This window comes from Erpetoichthys calabaricus, chromosome 1, assembly GCF_900747795.2.
Source record: "Erpetoichthys calabaricus chromosome 1, fErpCal1.3, whole genome shotgun sequence".
NCBI classification, from domain to species: domain Eukaryota; kingdom Metazoa; phylum Chordata; class Cladistia; order Polypteriformes; family Polypteridae; genus Erpetoichthys; species Erpetoichthys calabaricus.
In genome coordinates this window covers 181408581-181429878 of record NC_041394.2, presented here as the reverse complement: position 1 = coordinate 181429878, position 21298 = coordinate 181408581, and the positions used below count along the sequence as shown (strand labels likewise).

The 21298-nt window shown below is 39.7% G+C and overlaps 1 protein-coding gene across 2 annotated transcripts in view; it reads left to right on the top strand.

Annotated features, from left to right (window-relative positions):
* The window catches only part of kdm5a (lysine (K)-specific demethylase 5A), a 146104-nt gene extending 125133 nt beyond the window's left edge, over positions 1-20971 (top strand). Inside the window, exons 23-28 of one of the 2 annotated variants that reach the window (XM_051930694.1) lie at positions 2615-3166; positions 13318-13461; positions 14876-15038; positions 15211-15431; positions 18478-18894; positions 20336-20971. In XM_051930694.1, coding sequence (XP_051786654.1) covers positions 2615-3166; positions 13318-13461; positions 14876-15038; positions 15211-15431; positions 18478-18894; positions 20336-20548 — 1710 coding nt within the window. In that variant the 3' untranslated portion in view covers positions 20549-20971. The remainder of the gene's footprint in view (positions 1-2614; positions 3167-13317; positions 13462-14875; positions 15039-15210; positions 15432-18477; positions 18895-20335) is intronic. The other variant, XM_051930696.1, reaches the window with a different exon arrangement.
* The last annotated feature ends 327 nt before the right edge of the window (positions 20972-21298 follow it).

The following is a 21298-nucleotide window of genomic DNA, read 5'->3' as shown; positions in this document are numbered from 1 at the left end:
TATATTGGGTAATACGAGTGTAATGGTGACTAAAGGGTGTTATTTCATGTCTAGAGGGCTCTAATAATGTTAAAAAAATGTATTTAGAAGGTAATAAACAGGTTTTCTATACTCTAACTGCGAAAATATTCGATTTATAAATAAAGAATCCTACTTCGCTAAAATTCATTTATCACGGTAGAGTCTGGAACGGATTAACCGTGATAAACGAGGGTTCACTGTATTAGCTTAATCTGCTTTATCATAATAGGTTATTTTATTTGTACATACTGAGTCGGCTACTAGTAGTTTTTAAGAGTATACACAGCATTATGTGTGGTCAAAAGAATTTAGTGAAACATGCAGTTCCCAGGGTTCTGAAACTTTGCATACACTTTTATACTACTTTATATTACATTACAGCACATTCTGGCTTACAAAACTGAAATTCCATTTTTAAGTGATACATTTAGCTGCTGAGTTGTGGTTCTTCAAAATGATTTAAAAGAGCAACTGCTGACCTACTCTATCTTCTGCAGTGCTCTTATTATAGCTGTTTTGGGGCACACAAGACTTAATTTATAATCAGTGTGTGAAAGATGGTGTCACTGAGGTATACAGTGTTCTGCATGATGAAGGATACATTGGCTGCAAAAATATTGTAAATATTATATAAGATATTATAAATCCTAGTAATCTTTTCTGAAGCATGCACTGGATTCAGGCAGTGTATTAATTTAAAATATGATCTTTGAACCTATCCTAAGTTTCTGTACTATTCCATTAATCCAGACAGAAACATATTGTTACTCTTGGATGTTTGCTAGAAATTGCTAATAGTACATTGTCACCTTGTAAAATGCATTAGGAACCAAACCCATTTTAAACTGAAGCCATATCTATGCTCCTTAAATACCTTGATAACCCTTCCTGGTCAGACTAACATACCTCTAGAAGCTGAAATTTATGATAAGTGTTAAATGTAAGGGAGAGATGCAGATGTCCTAATGAGTATAAACAGTGTGAATGATTTGATCTTGTGACAGGAGTGACCAATTACAATTTTCTATTTACTAGAGACAAAAGGAAATACAGTAATCCCTCCTCCATCGCGGGGGTTGTGTTCCAGAGCCACCCGCGAAATAAGAAAATCCGCGAAGTAGAAACCATATGTTTATATGGTTATTTTTATATTGTCATGCTTGGGTCACAGATTTGCGCAGAAACACAGGAGGTTGTAGAGAGACAGGAACGTTATTCAAACAATGCAAACAAACATTTGTCTCTTTTTCAAAAGTTTAAACTGTGCTCCATGACAAGACAGAGATGACAGTTCCGTCTCACAATTAAAAGAATGCAAACATATCTTCCTCTTCAAAGGAGCAAACAAATCAATAGGGCTGTTTGGCTTGTAAGTATGCGAAGCACCCTGGCACAAAGCTGTTGAAGGCGGCAGCTCACACCCCCTCCGTCAGGAGCAGAGAGATAGAGAGAGACAGATAAAAAAAATCAATACGTGCCCTTTGAGCTTTTAAGTATGCGAAGCACCGTGCAGCATACTTAAAAGCTGCACACAGAAGGTAGCAACGTGAAGATAATCTTTCAGCATTTTTAGACGAGCGTCCGTATCATCTAGGTGTGCGAACAGCCCCCCTGCTCACACCCCCTACGTCAGGATCACAGATAGTCAGCGCAAGAGAGAGAGAAAGAAAAGTAAGTTGGGTAGCTTCTCAGCCATCTGCCAATAGCGTCCCTTGTATGAAATCAACTGGGCAAACCAACTGAGGAAGCATGTACCAGAAATTAAAAGACCCATTGTCCTCAGAAACCCGCGAAGCAGCGAAAAATCCGCGATATATATTTAAATATGCTTACATATAAAATCCGCGATGGAGTGAAGACGCGAAAGGCGAAGCGCGATATAGCGAGGGATTACTGTATTTTTTACTCTTAGAAATATTTTCAGAATATGTTGAGGAACTGAAAAGAAACAGTTCATTTAGCATTTCAGTGAGAACTCCAGTTTATTTTTGCCCAGCAAACAATATCAGTTAAGATTGCAATGCAGGTATTGTGGTCAACTGACTGAGGGACTGGACCACACTGGGCATAAGTTTGTTTCTCAGCTCCAATGTATTGTGTGACCCTAAGCAAGTTCCATAACCAGCTTGAGGTACTGTTCTGTAATCCTTTTCAAGCTAAAAATGATCTGTGGTTTTTCATTGCTTAACAGTCACAATGCATTTTATATTTTGAAAAGGGGGGGGGGGGGGGGGAGCAGATGTAGATTTCCCTCTGATGTATGGTTGGTTGTCTGTAACATTTAGGTACTCCTGTAGATCCTGCAGATAGACTGTGAAACTGCACAAATTTGTCATGTTTCCCAATGCCTCAGCATATTCTAAAAATACTGCTTTTTTGAAAATGTGAGGTTAATCAGGGAAGGTGGTAAGTAATACTAAATAAATTTTAAAAATGTTTAAGAGGAGGCATAAGTTGTATAAAATGGAGATTCCCTTCATTGAATAATACTGTTCAGAGTTTTTTTTTTTTTCTTTTTATTCTGGTCGTTTGCTTCATTAGTAATGCTTGTGTTACAGAGAAATATATAATTTTTTTCTCCACTTATTTGCAGGTTGCTGCCTTTAAAATAAAAGAACAGAAAGAGATTGAAGCAATGCACTCTCTAAGAGCAGCTAACCTGGCTAAAATGGCAATGGCTGATCGGATAGAAGAGGTGAAATTTTGTCTGTGCCGGAAAACTGCTAGTGGCTTTATGCTGCAGTGTGAGTTATGCAAGGACTGGTTTCATAGCACATGTGTGCCACTTCCTAAGACTGCTTCCCAGAAAAAAGGATTAGGCTGGCAGAGTAAAGAAGTGAAGTTCCTTTGCCCGTTATGCCAGCGCTCACGTCGTCCTAGACTTGAAACTATTCTGTCTCTTCTGGTGTCACTTCAAAAGCTTCCTGTTAGACTTCCTGAAGGAGAGGCTTTGCAGTGTCTTACTGAAAGAGCTATGGGCTGGCAGGATCGAGCACGTCAATCCTTAGCCACTGATGAGTTGTCATCAGCACTAGCAAAGCTGTCGGTACTGAGCCAGCGCATGGTGGAGCAAGCAGCTAGAGAGAAGACAGAAAAGATAATTACTGCGGAATTACAAAAAGCTGCAGCTAATCCTGATCTACAGGTAAAAAGCATTGCATTTCATTTATACAGTCTTATGATTACGTTTGGGAACCCCTCTCAGCCTGCATAATAATTTACTCTACTTTCAACAAAAAAGATAACAGTGGTATGTCTTTCATTTCCTAGGAACATCTGAGTACTGGGGTGTTTTCTGAACAAAGAGTTTTAGTGAAGCAGTATTTAGTTGTATGAAATTAAATCAAATGTGAAAAACTGGCTGTGCAAAAATTTGGGTCCCCTTGTAATTTTGCTGATTTGAATGCATGTAACTGCTCAATACTGATTACTTGCAACACCAAATTGGTTGGATTAGCTCATTAAGCCTTGAACTTCATAGACAGGTGTGTCCAATCATGAGAAAAGGTATTTAAGGTGGTCAATTGCACTTTGTATTTCCATTTGACTCTCCTCTGAAGAGTGACAGCATGGAATTATCAAAGCAACTCACAAAAGATCGAAAAACAAAGATTGTTCAGTATCATGGTTTTGGGGAAGGCTACAAAAAGCTATCTCAGAGGTTTAAACTGTCAGTTTCAACTGTAAGGAATGTAATCAGGAAATGGAAGGCCACAGGCACAGTTGCTGTTAAACCCAGGTCTGGCAGGCCAAGAAAAATACAGGAGCTGCGTATGCACAGGATTGTGAGAATGGTTACAGACAACCCACAGATCACCTCCAAAGACCTGCAAGAACATAATGCTACAGATGGCATATCTGTACATCGTTCTACATTTCAGCACAATTTGCACAAAGAACATCTGTATGGCAGGGTGATGAGAAAGAAGCCCTTTCTGCACTCACGCCACAAACAGAGTCGCTTGTTGTATGCAAATGCTCATTTAGATAAGCCAGATTAGTTTTTGGAACAAAGTGCTTTGCACTGGTGGTGGTTATTTGGTCATAACAAAAAGCTCATTGAATGGCGGAAGAAGAACACCGCATTCCAAGAAAAACACCTGCTACCTACTGTCAAATTTGGTGGAGGTTCCATCATACTTTGGGGCTGTGTGGCTAGTTCAGGGCCTGGGGCCCTTGTTAAAGTCAAGGGTTGGATGAATTCAACCCAATATCAACAAATTCTTCAGGATAATGTACAAGCATCAGTCACAAAGTTGAAGTTATGCTGGGGTAGGATATTCCAACAAGACAATGACCCAAAACAAAGTTTGAAATCTACAAAGGCATTCATGCAGAGGGAAAAGTACAATGTTCTGGAATGGCCGTCACAGTCCCCTGGCTTGAATATCATTGAAAATGTATGGGATGATTTGAAGCAGGCAGCCCATGCTCAGCAGCCATCAAATTGAACTGAACTGGAAAGATTTGGTATGGAAGAATGGTCAAAAATAGCTCCATCCAGAATCCAGACTCTCATCAAAGGCTATAGGAGGTGTCTAGAGGCTGTTATATTCGCAAAAGGAGTCTCAACAAAGTATTGATGTAATATCTCTGTTGGGGTGCCCATACTTATGCACCTGTCTAATTTTGCTATGATGCAACCCAATAAACTTAATGTCACTACTGAAATACTACTATTTCCATAAGGCATGCCATATATTAAGAGGAAGCTGCTACTTTGAAAGCTCAGCCAATGATAAACAAAAATCCAAAGAATTAAGAGGGGTTCCCAAGCTTTTTCATATGACCGTATTTTCCCCCAAATATACTCTTAAACATTTTGTGCTTAATGATGCCACTAATGCTACTAATGACAATTTTAAATCCATCCATCCATCCATCCATTTTCCAACCCGCTGAATCCGAACACAGGGTCACGGGGGTCCGCTGGAGCCAATCCCAGCTAACACAGGGCACAAGGCAGGAACCAATCCCGGGCAGGGTGCCAACCCACCGCAGCAATTTTAAATTGTCTTTGAATTTTTTATCCTGTTTTACTAACATTCAATAGAAAAGATAAATCTTTATTTTAATTTAAACATACTAAGGCTTTGCCCCCTGCTCACTTCGCTTGCCAACCCACGGGTTTATTTTTCCGGAAATACAATTTAAAGAGAGAGTTTTTTTTAATGGGAATTGTTGCATATGTATTATGGTCACTTTTACTTTAAAACTTCATCCAAAATAATATTTGGAATTAACTTTTCTGGTTAATTAAATTTTCTTCTGCTGTTATCTCTTTCTTTACCTCTGATTCATCTTTTTCTTCTGGAAGTCCAAATCGCTGAATTGTTAAATCTTCTGCTTCTAACATTGCTTTGCTGATCGAAAGAGCCGTTTGTTCATTCGACTTTTCGGATAATGTTCCTTTGAACATTTCCCATAATTGTAAAGCATCAACTTCACCCGTCATAATTAAGTACACGAAGTGTCTTAATTTGTCAGGCATCATTACAGAAGCGGCATCAGACATCATTTCAAACATATAGTCATCAGATTTACATAACCCATCTTAGTTCCATCTATAGTTAGAACATCTTTACAGTGGGGCAAAAAAGTATCAAATCAGACAATGTGATTTTCTGGATTTTTTTCTCATTTTGTCTCTCATAGTTGAGGTATACCTATGATGAAAATTACAGGCCTCTCTCATCTTTTTAAGTGGGAGAACTTGCACAATTGGTGGCTGACTAAATACTTTTTTGCCCCACTGTATATGACGTTGTTCCTTTTGATTCATGTAACAACAATTTGAAATTACAGTGATCCCCCGCCTATCGCAGAAGTTACGTTCCAGACCCAACCACGATAGGTGAAAATCCGCGATATAGAAAGATCACATTGTTTTTTTAGAGTTTAAGCCTTAAAATACCCCCTCTACCCACACACACACTGTTTAAACATATGTAAACTTATTAAAACACACTTTGTAAACACATGGATGTCGGGCTAAGGGTATGAGTAACATCTCTCTATTATAAAACATTTTAACGTCAAGCAAGACAAAGCAGTGAGACAGAAAGACAGCTGCTGTACAGGCTTTTAAATGATTGACACGCAGAGCAACAAGCAGAACAAGCATCTTGGCAGAAGCAGCACAAAGTCCACTTCTCCTTAGCATGCATTCAGAAACACTGCCCCCACCCCACTGTGTTCACAACGAAAAGTGGCAGGAGCGTAGGGGGTGTTTGAGCGAAGCGATCGAGACCGGATCATCTCGGACAGACACTTTGATGACACGCCCTACTTACAGACAATATAAAAACAAGTTCATTGACATCTAACCTAGCAGTTGTTGGAATGCTTTTAGCGAGAAGCAGAACACGCAGCTTGCCAGCAGCAGCTGCAGAAACCCAGCAGATAATCCAAACACTTCTCCTTAGCGTGCGTTCAGCCCTCACCCTCCCCACCCCTCCTCCTCCTCCTCCTTCAGAACGCACAGAGCAACAAGCAGAACAGGCATCTTGGTAGAAGCAGCCCGTAGCTGATCTGTCCACTTCTGCTTAGCATGCGTTCAGCTCCCCCCCTTCACAAAGCGAGCGGCAGAGACGCGAAGTGGCAAAAGGACATCTGCTGTACAGGCTTTTAAGTGATTGATGCAAAGCGTGACAAGCACAACACACAGCTGGCCAGCAGCATCAGTAAGACACCAGCTGAACCAATTGCATCTCTTTAGCGTGCGTTCAGAACCCCCCTTCACAACCCGAGCAGTGTTATAAGTGCCGCGAGAAAGAGATTTAACCACGTCCGGGGCAGGAAATAAAGGACAAATATTCCATCCATCCATTTTCTCCCGCTTATCCAAGGTCGGGTCGCGGGGGCAGCAGCTTGAGCAGAGATGCCCAGACTTCCCTCTCCCCGGCCACTTCTAGCTCTTCGAGCCACCTCATCTGACTCCTCTCGATGCGGAGGAGCAGTGGCTCTACTCTGAGCCCCTCCCAGATGACTGAGCTTCTCACCCTATCTTTAAGGGAAAGCCCAGACACCCTGCGGAGGAAACTCATTTCAGCCGCTTGTATTCGCGATCTCGTTCTTTCGGTCACTACCCATAGCTCATGACCGTAGGTGAGGGTAGGAACATAGATCGACTGGTAAATTGAGAGCTTCGCCTTGCCGCTCAGCTCCTTTTTCACCACGACAGACCGATGCAGAGCCCGCATTACTGCGGATGCCGCACCGATCCGCCTGTCGATCTCACGCTCCATTCTTCCCTCACTCGTGAACAAGACCCCGAGATACTTGAACTCCTCCACTTGGGGCAGGATCTCACTACCAACCCCGAGAAGGCACTCCACCCTTTTCTGGCTGAGGACCATGGTCTCGGATTTGGAGGTGCTGATTCTCATCCCAGCCGCTTCACACTCGGCTGCGAACCGATCCAGAGAGAGCTGAAGATCACGGCCTGATGAAGCAAACAGGACAACATCATCTGCAAAAAGCAGTGACCCAATCCTGAGCCCACCAAACCGGACCCGCTCAACGCCCTGGCTGCGCCTAGAAATTCTGTCCATAAAAGTTATGAACAGAATCGGTGACAAAGGGCAGCCCTGGCGGAGTCCAACTCGCACTGGAAACGGGTTCGACTTACTGCCGGCAATGCAGACCAAGCTCTGGCACCGATCGTACAGGGATCGAACAGCCCTTATCAGGGGGGCCGGTACCCCATACTCTCGGAGTAACCCCCACAGGATTCCCCGAGGGACACGGTCGAATGCCTTTTCCAAGTCCACAAAACACATGTAGACTGGTTGGGCAAACTCCCATGCACCCTCCAGGACCCTGCTAAGGGTATAGAGCTGGTCCACTGTTCCGCGACCAGGACGAAAACCACACTGTTCCTCCTGAATCCGAGGCTCGACTATCCGACGGACCCTCCTCTCCAGGACCCCTGAATAGACTTTTCCAGGGAGGCTGAGGAGTGTGATCCCTCTGTAGTTGGAACACACCCTCCGATCCCCCTTCTTAAAGAGGGGGACCACCACCCCGGTCTGCCAATCCAGAGGCACTGTCCCTGATGTCCATGCGATGTTGCAGAGGCGTGTCAGCCAAGACAGTCCTACAACATCCAGAGCCTTGAGGAACTCCGGGCGTATCTCATCCACCCCCGGGGCCCTGCCACCAAGGAGTTTTTTGACCACCTCGGTGACCTCAGTCCCAGAGATGGGGGAGCCCACCTCTGAGTCCCCAGGCTCTGCTTCCTCATTGGAAGGCATGTTAATGGGATTGAGGAGGTCTTCGAAGTACTCCCCCCACCGACCCACAACGTCCCGAGTCGAGGTCAGCAGTGCACCATCCCCACCATATACAGTGTTGACACTGCACTGCTTCCCCTTCCTGAGACGCCGGATGGTGGACCAGAATCTCCTCGAAGCCGTCCGAAAGTCGTTCTCCATGGCCTCCCCAAACTCCTCCCACGCCCGAGTTTTTGCCTCAGCAACCACCAAAGCCGCATTCCGCTTGGCCTGCCGGTACCTATCAGCTGCCTCCAGGGTCCCACAGGACAAAAGAGTCCTGTAGGACTCCTTCTTCAGCTTGACGGCATCCTTCACCACCGGTGTCCACCAACGGGTTCGGGGATTGCTGCCACGACAGGCACCGACCACCTTACGGCCACAGCTCCGGTCAGCTGCCTCAACAATAGAGGCACGGAACATGGCCCATTCGGACTCAATGTCCCCCACCTCCCTCGGGATGTGGTCGAAGTTCTGCCGGAGGTGGGAGTTGAAGCTACTTTTGACAGGGGGCTCTGCCAAACGTTCCCAGCAGACCCTCACAACACGTTTGGGGCCTACCACGCCTGACCGGCATCCTCCCCCACCATCGAAGCCAACTCACCACCAGGTGGTGATCAGTTGACAGCTCCGCCCCTCTCTTCACCCGAGTGTCCAAGACATGTGGCCGCAAGTCCGACGACACAACCACAAAGTCGATCATCGAACTGAGGCCTAGGGTGTCCTGGTGCCAAGTGCACATATGAACACCCCTATGCTTGAACATGGTGTTCCTTATGGACAATCCATGACGAGCACAGAAGTCCAATAACAAAACACCGCTCGGGTTCAGATCGGGGGGGCCATTCCTCCCAATCATGCCTTTCCAGGTCTCACTGTCATTGCCCACGTGAGCATTGAAGTCTCCCAGCAGAACGAGGGAGTCCCCAGAAGGTATGCCCTCTAGCACACCCTCCAGGGACTCCAAAAAGGGTGGGTACTCCGAACTGCTGTTCGGTGCATACGCGCAAACAACAGTTAGGACCCGTCCCCCCACCCGAAGGCGAAGGGAGGCTACCCTCTCGTCCACCGGGGTAAACCCCAATGTACAGGCTCCAAGTTGGGGGGCAATAAGTATACCCACACCTGCTCGGCGCCTCTCACCGGGGGCAACTCCAGAGTGGTACAGAGTCCAGCCCCTCTCAAGGAGATTGGTTCCAGAGTCCAAGCTGTGCATCGAGGTGAGTCCGACTATATCTAGCCGGAACCTCTCAACTTCGCGCACTAGCTCAGGCTCCTTCCCCTTCAGAGAGGTGACATTCCACGTCCCAAGAGCCAGCTTCTGTAGCCGAGGATCGGACCGCCAAGGTCCCCGCCTTCGGCCACCACCCAACTCACACTGCACCCGACCTCCTTGGCCCCTCCCATAGGTGGTGAGCCCATGGGAAGGGGGACCCACGTTGCCTCTTCGGGCTGTGCCTGGCCGAGCCCCATGGGTGCAGGCCCGGCCACCAGGCGCTCGCCATCGAGCCCCACCTCCAGGCCTGGTTCCAGAGTGGGGCCCCGGTGACCCGCGTCCGGGCAAGGGAAAACGCCGTCCAAAATTGTTTTTCTTCATAGGAGGTTTGTTTAACCGCTCTTTGTCTCATCCCTCACCTAGGACCAGTTTGCCTTGGGTGGCCCTACCAGGGGCATAAAGCCCCAGACAACAGAGCTCCTAGGATCATTGGGACACACAAACCCCTCCACCACGATAAGGTGGCGGTTAAAGGAGGGGAGGACAAATATTGCATATGTAACAATTCCCATGAAAATAACAATCATTTTAAATTGTTTATCCGGTAAACCAAACCCGGGGGTGGGTGAGCGAAGCGAGAAGGGGCCTCCGCCCCCTAGTAATAATAATAGTATTAATAAATCCGCGATGTAGCGGGGGCGCGATAGCTGAACCGCGATATACCCGTGGATCACTGTAAACCGTTTGATATCTTTTGGTGATACATTATTTAATCGAGCAACACCTTTGCAATTAATTTTTCTTGGATGCCACACTGTTTTTTTGTTTCCGTCATGTGTAATGTTGAGGAATTTGCAAATACGTATATGCTTTTGCTTTTACATCTGTTTTATTAAGTTCAAAATAAGCCAATAATTTTGTATTTATATTTTTCACTACCTCTAAAGCTTCTGCTTCTTTGCCCTCTATAAATTGAATCATATTCTGACTTGGTAAATGAATCTGTAATAATTCAACAGAATGACTTCGACTGTGCATTGGCAATTCCATTAAATGCTACCTGCTTTCCAGTTGCACTGACGTACTGAGTATCTAAATATGCTTGAACTTCGTTCTGAGAATGTTGTTTCGATAAACTTACGTGTACTCTATTGTGCCCTTTATGAATGTACTTGTAGATGTACTTAATACTCATAACCAATGCACAATACTCGACATTAATATGACAATCGAATCGTTTGAGCAAATACGGGTTATATGGTACAATCATTGAATTATCAAGCATCACAATTTTACCACCTTTCTTTCCGTGATAAGTGTGTTGTTCCTGACGATTATCACTTCGGCGATAATTAGGAAAGCCAGCCTTAGTCATATCTGTTGTTTGAATGAACGCTTTTGGAAATTTCTTTAAACACTTTTTTTCATTTGAGTCCCAAAATACGGAATCTTTTAAATGAAGTCCGTGAGACATGTGTTTAATGACTTTGTACCATAATTCAGGATAGGTTTCTCTGTTTGGAATTTCAGCACAGACAAAGCTATCTACATCATCAGCAGTTAATAATTTATTTTGCAAAGTAACCAATAAATGCATGTGAGGCAAACCCCATTTTTGAAATTAGATTGTGTAAATGTATGCTCTGATCTGACCGAACACCGTTTCGAGTTCATTCAGTAAAAATAAGACTTTCTGATAAAATAATCTACTTACGAAAGTGGGAATATCCAGAGCCGATGTAGCTGGTGGCATTGTTCTCAAGAATATGCGGATGTCTGGCCATTGTGGATTGCACGTCATTGTAATAAATAAATCCGATATTGCCTTTGCATCATGATATAACTGTTGTAGTGCTCTTGGACTACCTTGATATGATGATGGTAATATTACTGCTTTACCTATAATTTGTCTGAACTATTGATATTTGAATTTTGAACGTCATCAATGAGACCTTGCATATGTTCCATTCTAAGTTTTGCTTGATTAGATTTAATAAAGAAGAGATGATTATCTTCGACTTTTAGATATGCAATAATAATGTAACTGAGTTGTTAGATGACTGTGTTCTTGTTTGAAAATGGTTGTAAGTAGGGCATGCCAACAACTGAGAGGTTAGATGACCGTAATATTGTTTGAAAATTTTTGTAAGTATGGCATGGATTGCTTCCAAAGGATGTCAGTATGACGTGACCTGACGGTGTCGCGGGACATGAAAGTGTCTCTCTGGCTCTCTGTCTCTCTTTAAAAGATCACGTCTCGTTTTTTTTTTTTTTTTTTTTTTTTTTTTTATAATAGAGAGATATAATCATGATCCAGTTTCTAAAATATTTTCACTTGGGCATGCCACTTCAATTTATAGCCTAGTGGCTGAATGTTTTTCTCTTACTGTCTGATGGTTTTGTCATTTACTTGTAACACAGGTGACCAGAATATTGTACAATGCCAGTACCCTCTCCTTCTTCTTCATATTCTACAATTTAATAAGCACATACTTATGATTTGATGTAAAATAATGTGGTTTAGGGTAGTAACAACTGACCCTAAGAATCCAGTTCCCAGTGATGTCTTGTTGCATGGGACAGTATCTTAGCAAAGTAGCAGTAATACCAAATGCTGTAGCTGGATACTGAGAAGAGAAACATTTTAGAAGAGAGTCAATAACACTTCATACTAAGCAACAAACTTTTATTTCTGTGAAAATACTTAAGAGCCTATTTGTAGTATGAATAGCTTAACCATTAGGTCTAATAATGGTAAACTAGACTAAAGACGCAAGTCTTCAGCCTCAGTTGAAATGTATAAAGCTGGCACCTTCTGATCACAAATAGATGCTGAGGAATGTACAGTATGCATTAGTAAGTGCTAGTAAGTAAACAAGTGTAAAGCCAAGTTAGTTCTTATAAATAAATCATTATTTATAATATATCCTAATACAGGAATTATGACTAGCAGCACCAATATTATATACCAAAACATGGGGTTTCTGATTGCAAATGTTACATTTTCATGGAGTTTTATGTTTGAAGGAGGCTTATAAAAATATAGCACAAAAATCAAACTGGAATTTTTTAATTGGTCTGCTTTATTCACTCTTGGATGGCAGTGAGTGCGTAATACATTTTCAACGTATTTCTTTAATTATTTTGTGTGGTTATATTCAACTGCAGCTAATTTGAGGGAAACAAAGAGGCTATTAATCCTGTTAGTGTGTAATTTTTATTTTACTTTGAATGTGGCCTGTATCATTGAACTATGCACTGTGCATGTATTTGCAGAACCTCTTTTCTGACAATAGGTACAACAGGACACTTGTAACCTTTGGATAAAATCTGCCACTGGTGGTAAGGTTACTCAACAGCCACTCATACTGACAAGTGCATGATTATTTTTGCTATGTACAAAATATATAATTTTTTCTATTCAGTGTATGATTTTTGTATTCATTGTCTTGTGTTTTTTTTTTTTTTCCTCCTAATTTATCTTGAATATGCCTAGGATAGATGCTCCAGGTGGCTGCACATTTCATAAAACAGAAAAAAATTCTGTTTTTTCTGAGCTCAATGTTGAAATCAAAATAACAGAATAGACTCATTGTTCAGTGTAAAGGATTCTTCACTCTAAGGTTCCCAAGGGAAAATGTATGAGCTTGGTTTTGAAACCTCTTCTTTGTTCTTCCTACATGTATCCAAACATGATTCTCTGTCTATTCACACATTCAGTTTGTCTGAATATTGGGCATTTGGATCTGCTAGAAAGCATAACTAAATCATATAAAGTAGTAATTTATTTATTTTAATCTTTTTTAGGGACACCTGCACACTTTCCAGCAGTCTGGTTTTAACCGAGTAGCAGGAGGAGTAACCACACCACCTCGTCTCTCAGTTGAATATGATGATGAAGAGACAGATTCAGATGAAGATATCCGGGAGACATATGGATACGATGTTAAGGTACCCACTTACAAACAAAAAAAATGTTCAGGATAACTGAAACGTTAAAGAAAAACATTGCCTATTTTTCTGCAGATGATGAAGGTATAGTTTATTTTATTAGTAGTTATGGTTATGGCCGAATGGCAGTGCAACAGATGAAAATAAAAATTTCAGGAAGGCAAAACTTAAAGAGAAAAAAAAATAATACCAAAGATAGTCCACAGTCTTCAGAACTCCAAGAATACATTGTTTCATCAACCAAGGGAAAATGGCCACCTAGGTTCAGTCTGGGCAGTCTATATTTACTTTACCTAAGTCAGAAGTTTTAAAGTTCAGTCCTGGGGGCTATCATGTGGCGGCAGGTTTTTGTCTTAAAATTTTTTTGTCATTTAATTGTACTCTTCCCTTAATGAAGCATGTTGTTATTTCCCAGTTTCTATGTTTTCATGTGTGAATTCAGAAAATACAATCTGGTTATACTAAATCATTACAGAATTAAACAAAAATGTTTGTACCAGTATGTTAGGCAGGAACAAATTTATCCCTTTTATCCTGAAATTTATTACTCTGTTCTTTTTTAATTTTCAGGTTATTTAAGTGCTTATTTGCTAATAAGTACACAAGTGGATAACTCTGAAATAGCTGCTGTCTTGTAAAATGGTGTCATTTGCACCTCTCCTTTCTTCATTAACTGTCTTATTTGGATGCAGTTAACTTAGCAAACACAACCTAAAAAGTGTTAAGCGTTTAAACCTATGGAAAAAAATCTTAATGTATTATAAATTCCAGTCTCACGCCACTGCACTTTTCTAAATGCACAATAAGAAATGGAAAAAAATTAATCTAATGAACCAATTAATAGATTTAATCAGTTAAAGGTAAAAAAAAAAATACTCCATGGAAGTGATGTTGGTACTTGCAACTGCAGGGATGCTCCAGGAGTTTCCTAGAAAACCCCTGATCTGAGTAAGTCTTATCCTAGAGGCCCATTCCATTGCAGAAAACAGTGTTAATATGCAACTTTTAAATAATATGAAAAAGGCAAGTTTATGGTGTTAGGTTGGGGGCCCTGAGGGGTATTATACTAATGTGGCTCCCAAATATTAATTGGGAAACCCCTACAAATAGTGAAGTATAGTAAAGGGAATATACATCAGTGTATAATAGAATAAAATAGTATGTCTTTAACCACAATTTTGCATCAGTGAAGCAAAGTGTATAATGTAATTTTTATTTTTTTTATTATGCATCTTGTAATCATGCAAATGATAATGAATACATGGATAATATTTTTCAACCATGCTTGCACTCTTTTTGATTTTTTTTGAGTCGCCCAGTGTTTGTTGTTTTCTTGAAACTAGCAGAATAAACATAAAAATACTATCACATTTTCCTGCTAAGGGGCTAAAGAGATCCTCACTTTTTACTTTAGGATTCCACAAATGTGAAGTCATTTGGCAGTCTTGAATCAAATTTATTTTGTGATGAGGAAATACCAATAAAATCAGAGGAAGTGGTTACTCATATGTGGCCTGTTACACCATCCTTCTGTGCAGAGCATGCATACTCCTCAGCTTCAAAATCCTGCGCACAAAGTAAGTTCTACATTTCACTATTTATGTATCTTAATTTTAAAATTGTCTTTCATAACACTATTTATTTCATTTAAAAATGCCTACATTTGTTAGATGTTCTGAATATTTGTATATAGAGTCAATCTATTGTTTTCTGCACAAGATTATATTAAACTGTGCCACTGTTTTTCAGGTACAGGTACTCCTAGAAAGCAACCTCGGAAGACTCCTTTGGTACCTCGAAGTTTGGAGCCACCTGTGCTTGAACTCTCTCCATCTGCCAAGGCCCAACTAGAAGATCTGATGATGGTAGGGGATCTTTTGGAAGTGTCACTGGATGAAACGCAGCACATCTGGAGGATACTGCAGGCAACACATCCTCCATCTGAAGAGCGTTTCTTGCAAGTCATGGAGGTATACAGTACCTAAATTGGATAATATATCAATTAAATAAGAAAGTGGATACATTTAAAGAGGAAAAAATATCTGCTACCCATACTGTTACAAAAAGAGATTAACACAGTGTACCAAATACCAAAAAATATATCTATCTACACATATATATGTATATACACACATACTATATACTATATACATGTGTGTGTGTGTGTGTGTTTGTTTATATATATATATATATATATATATATATATATATATATATATATATGGCATTCATAGTCTGAATCACAATCTGATTGTATGGGTGGTTACGCCTGATGAGCCCAGAATTAGGGCGAAACACGTGTTGCGTACTCTTTGCATTATTTGACAGTAAACTATTTCAACCATATATACTGTTCCGTCCCATTTTCAGCATTCTACACAATGCCTAATTTCACACATTGATGGTAACATATAAATATACATACACAAATTGTTTATTTTAATAAGGCTGTGAGTCCCCAAAAAGGAAAATATGTCAGGAGGTTTGGAGTTAAAATTTTCATCATATTCGATTTCTGCTACATTTTTGTTTGTTTGTATAATGGTTCCCTGCTTTGTGTTGTTATCATTCTTCATCTTTCTTTATTTATAAATTAACCCCACAGAGATGCAACATCTGGTTTTAATGAAATCTGTGGTGAGAAGGGAATTCTCAACATTTTTTTACTCTAGAGGTGCCTGCTTTGTACTGCACATAGGATCTTCTTCACAGTGCAGCTTCACTCAGCATTGCTCCAAGGGTCAAATACTTTATTGCAGGAACTCTCTTTAAAGTTTTCAGATGTTGCATTTGCAAACATATCCTTAACAAAGATCCTTAAAAGGCACCCTTGTTAATTTTTCTAGAGCAGATTAGTTTAGCTAAATGTGCAATCATTTTTATTTATTTAATTTTAAAATCTGTCTATAGATTTTTTAGTTTCATTCATTGCATTGCTGTGTTTTGGTATGCTGCTGTATAGGCGTGAACAGATATGAAAAAGATTTATAATAAGGAGGTAAGGTTTTACCTTCTTAACCATCTTGAAGAGCGTATTTTTTTCCTTTTGGAAAACGATTAAGGGGACAATTGGCTAACCTTGGTGAAAGTGGAAAAAATGGCCAGTTTTTACTTAAACTTACATCTGAAGTGTGATAACATTGGGTATTAATGTTGTGACTTTATGATACCTAAGAGTACATTTACTGTTTAACTTCTTAATTTGCTTAATATTCAGTAGTTGTCCTGTAGTTATTCTCCACAAAACAGACTCTGGGTATCCTTTATAGAATTTATCATTTATGAATATGTATGTGATTTTACAATGTGACCTGTGTCATTTAAGGACTGTATTGATGGGAAATTATTAACAAACATAGTAAAGTGACTAAGTGTTTTTTTGTTAGCTGAATTTTTTTATTGCCGTGATTGGTACGTGTTTTAGAAATGCAAAACACACATTCTTGTCTTATTCAAAAACTTCAGTCTAACTGAAAGCTTCCAGATGGGAATTCTGTTATTGAGAGACTGGTTATTTTAAAAACCTATATTGTAAAGAGTAATTTTAAATTAAACAAAAATGCAAATCAAAAGTCAGCTAAATTCTTCAGCATCTAGAAAAATTGCTGTCCAGGGCCATTTTATAAGGCTTTTCACTTTCCTCCTCAAACCCAACCTAGTTTGACTGTAGACATCCTAGTGTTAAGTGTGTCTTTAAATAGTTGATGATTGGTATTTTTTTTATTGTTACAACTAGTATTTTTTGATGTCTAAAGTCCACTAAACCCTATAAAAGAAGTCAGTGTTTATGTTCCTTCATGTTGAACAGTTTCTAGGCAGTATTGTGAATTCAGGGTGCATTAAGTCTTAGTTCAAATGACTTTCAGCATGCCCTCTCTCATCACTGTGCAACAACTGCATCAAAAAGTTACATTTTAAAGAAAAATGCCCCAGCCTTCTCCTTCTTCATACAACAAAGTCTGGTCCATTACTGCACCACTGACTTAACTGCAAACAGATTGTATTTCTTAGTCCATTTTATTCTGTGCTTGACAATTGAGCCATTTTGTACTTTCAGATTCTGGCCTTTTTTATTATTATTGTTAATAGTATTTTTACTGACTTTATGTGTGGTTAGCAAGTGGTATTGTAGGCCAGTATTGCATTGCTTTAGCCATTTGTCACCAATAGGGAACTGGATTCAAGTATTGTCCTGATTACTGCTTGTGTAAAGCTTGCATGTTCTCTTAATGTCTAAATGAGTTTTAGTACAACATCTCAATGTGTAAGATTCTCAGACTGATGATAGTAAACTGGCTGTGTAACTACATGTAAGTATGCATTCAAAGATGATTCCTGCAACTTGATGCTGCTGGATTAGGATCTGGCTTCATGTGTCCGTAGACCAGACAAGTGGACTCAGAAAATGTAAGGTGGATGTTTAACCAACTTTCTAGCTTCATTGAATGTTAAACATTGCTTTGTCATATCTATGATAATTTGTACATTGACATGTTTATCCGTTTTTACAGTATGATTGTGCTTTTAGCCATGTTTATGTTCCTGATTAAATTTTGCTGCTATCAGCTGAGACATTTGAAAACAGCCATGAGGTCTGCTTTTGTTAGCAGGGCGGCCATCTAAGTGGGCACTTCTGGTTAACTTTACATGTTTCAGCATGGTTACCAGTGTCTATGCTCATTGTAATGGGTATCCTAATTTTTTTTAAGAAATGTTTAAATGACATTAGAAAATAATTCCAATATACAATGTTTAGTCATAAAGGTCCTACATTTTTAAAGTTTTAGCATTTCATTGCAAAATTGTAGCTTTTTGTATAATATTCTCTTATTATTTTTCTGATCATTTAAATACTTTCACAAGCTATACTACTGCCAGAATAGCCAGTATGTGTGAATGCGTTGTGAAAAATCATCAAAACAAGCTATTTATCTTAATAATTTTCTTTTTACTGTTTATTTAGTATTCTTCACCTTTATGGTTCTTACTTTGTATTTGTCTGTTTTCATTTTCCAGGAAGAAGGGATAATGGAAAAAACAGTTAAAGTAAAAGTGAAGGATTCCTCAGAGAAAAAGCGTAAAAGGAAGTTAGAGAAGGCAGAACAGATGCTTTTGGCAGGAGATGGGCGGCCCAAATCTAAAGAGCAGAAGAAAACTGAGGGTAAACCCAAGAAGAAGAAGCTTAAGCTCAATCCTGAGAAGTCCAAAGAACTCAAGCAACTGGCTAAGAGACTAGCTAAAGAAGAGAAAGAAAAAAAGAAGAAAGAGAGAGCAGCAGCCAAGGCAGAGGCAGCTAAAGAAGTTACAGAGAAAAAAAGGGAGAAGAAAGTACTAGACATCCCTTCTAAGTATGACTGGTCTGGAGCTGAAGACTCTGATGATGAGAACGCTGTATGTGCTGCCAAGAACTGCCAGAGACCCTGCAAAGACAAGGTCAGAGGAAAATTTTGCCTTTCTGAAAAGGCAGCATTCTCTAATGTTACTTTTAAGTTATTATGATGGTACTTTCAAAGACAATCACAGGTGGTTTATTTTATATTGACTGTTAAGTTTTGTACCGATTTATATTTTTGAAAGGGATAAGTGCACAATTACAAGTCTTCTCCAGCAATGACCATACACTTTAGATTAACAAAGACTATTTTGTTGAATAATTTAAAAATGAATACTCCAGAATACCACATTTAAATTTAATTAATTCAAGTTATATGTCGGTATATTTTATAAGATTTTATATAAGGAGTGTCTCATTTTTGTAGTGATATTCCTTTGCAGTCCTGGACAGCCATAGTGCAGATTTTCATTGTCAATTGTTTCATAATTAGAAGCCATTTCTAACTGTAAATAGAGTTTGCCAGTCCTGCTTGTGAATATTTCATTGCCCCAAGAAAATCAACAAAATGTTTTTGTTTACCAGAATAAATCGGTGCCCCCCCCCCCCCCCCCATCTTTTTTTTCTCCTGTCTGACTAGTTTATTAAAATAGCATCTTCGTAACACTTTCAGGTAGAGTTGGTACCCAAATATATGTCTGGGCATATTTTTTAATGTTTTTATTGTTATTTGGCTGAAATAAAAAACAATAAACACAGGGAACACATTAAGTATTTTTCCTACTTACGTTGAGAAATTAATCCCACAACTTTAATAATCTTGGAGAAAATTAAAATGAGAGGTGAAAGAGACAGTCTAATTATAGTAGAATTTCAGTTAGCAGCAGTGATTAACTTCAAGAAAAAGGAAAGTGATTTGAAGTAAAACTGCAGTCATTTGAGACATTTTTGAAGATGGACCACCACTTCCTCAGGTTTTCATTGGAGGACTGCTCTCAAGCCCTCCACCCAAAATTAATGCAATCCATGAAGGATTTAATTATGCATCTCTAACTTTTGTTTTGTTTTTGCCCCCAACTTGAGAAAATATTTTCAGGTGTATTTACCAATTAATATAATCTATACCTGCATTTTAACTGTGAATTTGTTCACAGCACTCAGAACTTAGTGAAATGCAGTATACAAAATAAGCCGTATTGTATGATGTCATCTGACAATTCACTTTACAAAAAAAAAAAAATGTGCAGCTGTTCTTCAAATGATTGGTCTGTTCATTGACAGAGCTCATTGCTTTAGCGATGCATGGCAGTTTAATTTCATCTTGAGCACACTTTTTTTTCCAAAACACAAATGGCACTACATATACAGAGAAGTATTTTTAAACTATAGCTACTGTATTAGAGTTGAAAGGAGAGAGGTTTTATGAATAGTTGTTTAGAGCCGAAATTGTGGAAGTTTGCTGTATGTCATTATTCAGTTATGATGATGTTGCACATATATGACAGCTTTATTATTTATTTGTCTCTTTCTGCTTTATCAAAGGTGGACTGGGTACAATGTGATGGTGGATGTGATGAGTGGTTCCACCAAGTCTGTGTGGGAGTTTCCTGTGAAATGGCTGAAAATGAGGACTATATCTGCACAGCCTGCTCTAGGAAAGCAGCAGTGGGTGTGACTATGACAGAAGGCAGCATGGGACTTTCTCTGCCTCAAAGTGTACCTACCTCCTCACACGAATTGCATGAAAGCAGCTAGCAGGGCTTTCTCTTTTATGTACACTGCATTTTCTTCTATTGAAGAGGAGGCTGTCTAACTTTTTACAGACTGGAGGGATGAAGCATTATGGATTACATCTTCTGTACAGATCTGCTATGAAATTGTTTTCACTCTGGCTTTTTTTCTGTTTTTGGGAATGAGCCTCTGTTGAATGGTTTATAGAAGTGCTGCACATGCTTCCTATCCGCACAGCTGGTGTATTCTATACCATCTGTCTTGCAGAGTGGTCATTTTTAGGATATCTTCTTTAGTAATAAAGTCAGATCTAAAAAAACATGCACGTCTTGTCTTGGATTTCTGTTTTAATAGAAATTTTTCTAAGTATTCAGAAACTCAAATTAGGACTCTTTATTTGGAATAATTATTCTGTATTAAGCTTTTCTGTGCCTTGCTGTAAACCTAGTAATTGTCAAGTGAGTGCTGTATTTTTAATGATATTTGCATTTATAGATGATATATATACAGTAATGACAATTATACTGTATAATTTTCTGTATTGAAATTACATATAGTTTGACTATCTGAATTTGAGATTTTGTGATTTCATAGTTTACAAAGTCAGTTACAACTGAACATTACACCAATTTATTTTCTGAATTCAGTCTTTCAGATCTTGGCTTGCCAATTAATATAATATGTAAGCCATTTTGTTGCTTAAAGAGCCACAAGGAAATAAGTGGAGTTATGTTGGTGCAGGAGAATATGTGCATACAAATTTATGTAAGTATT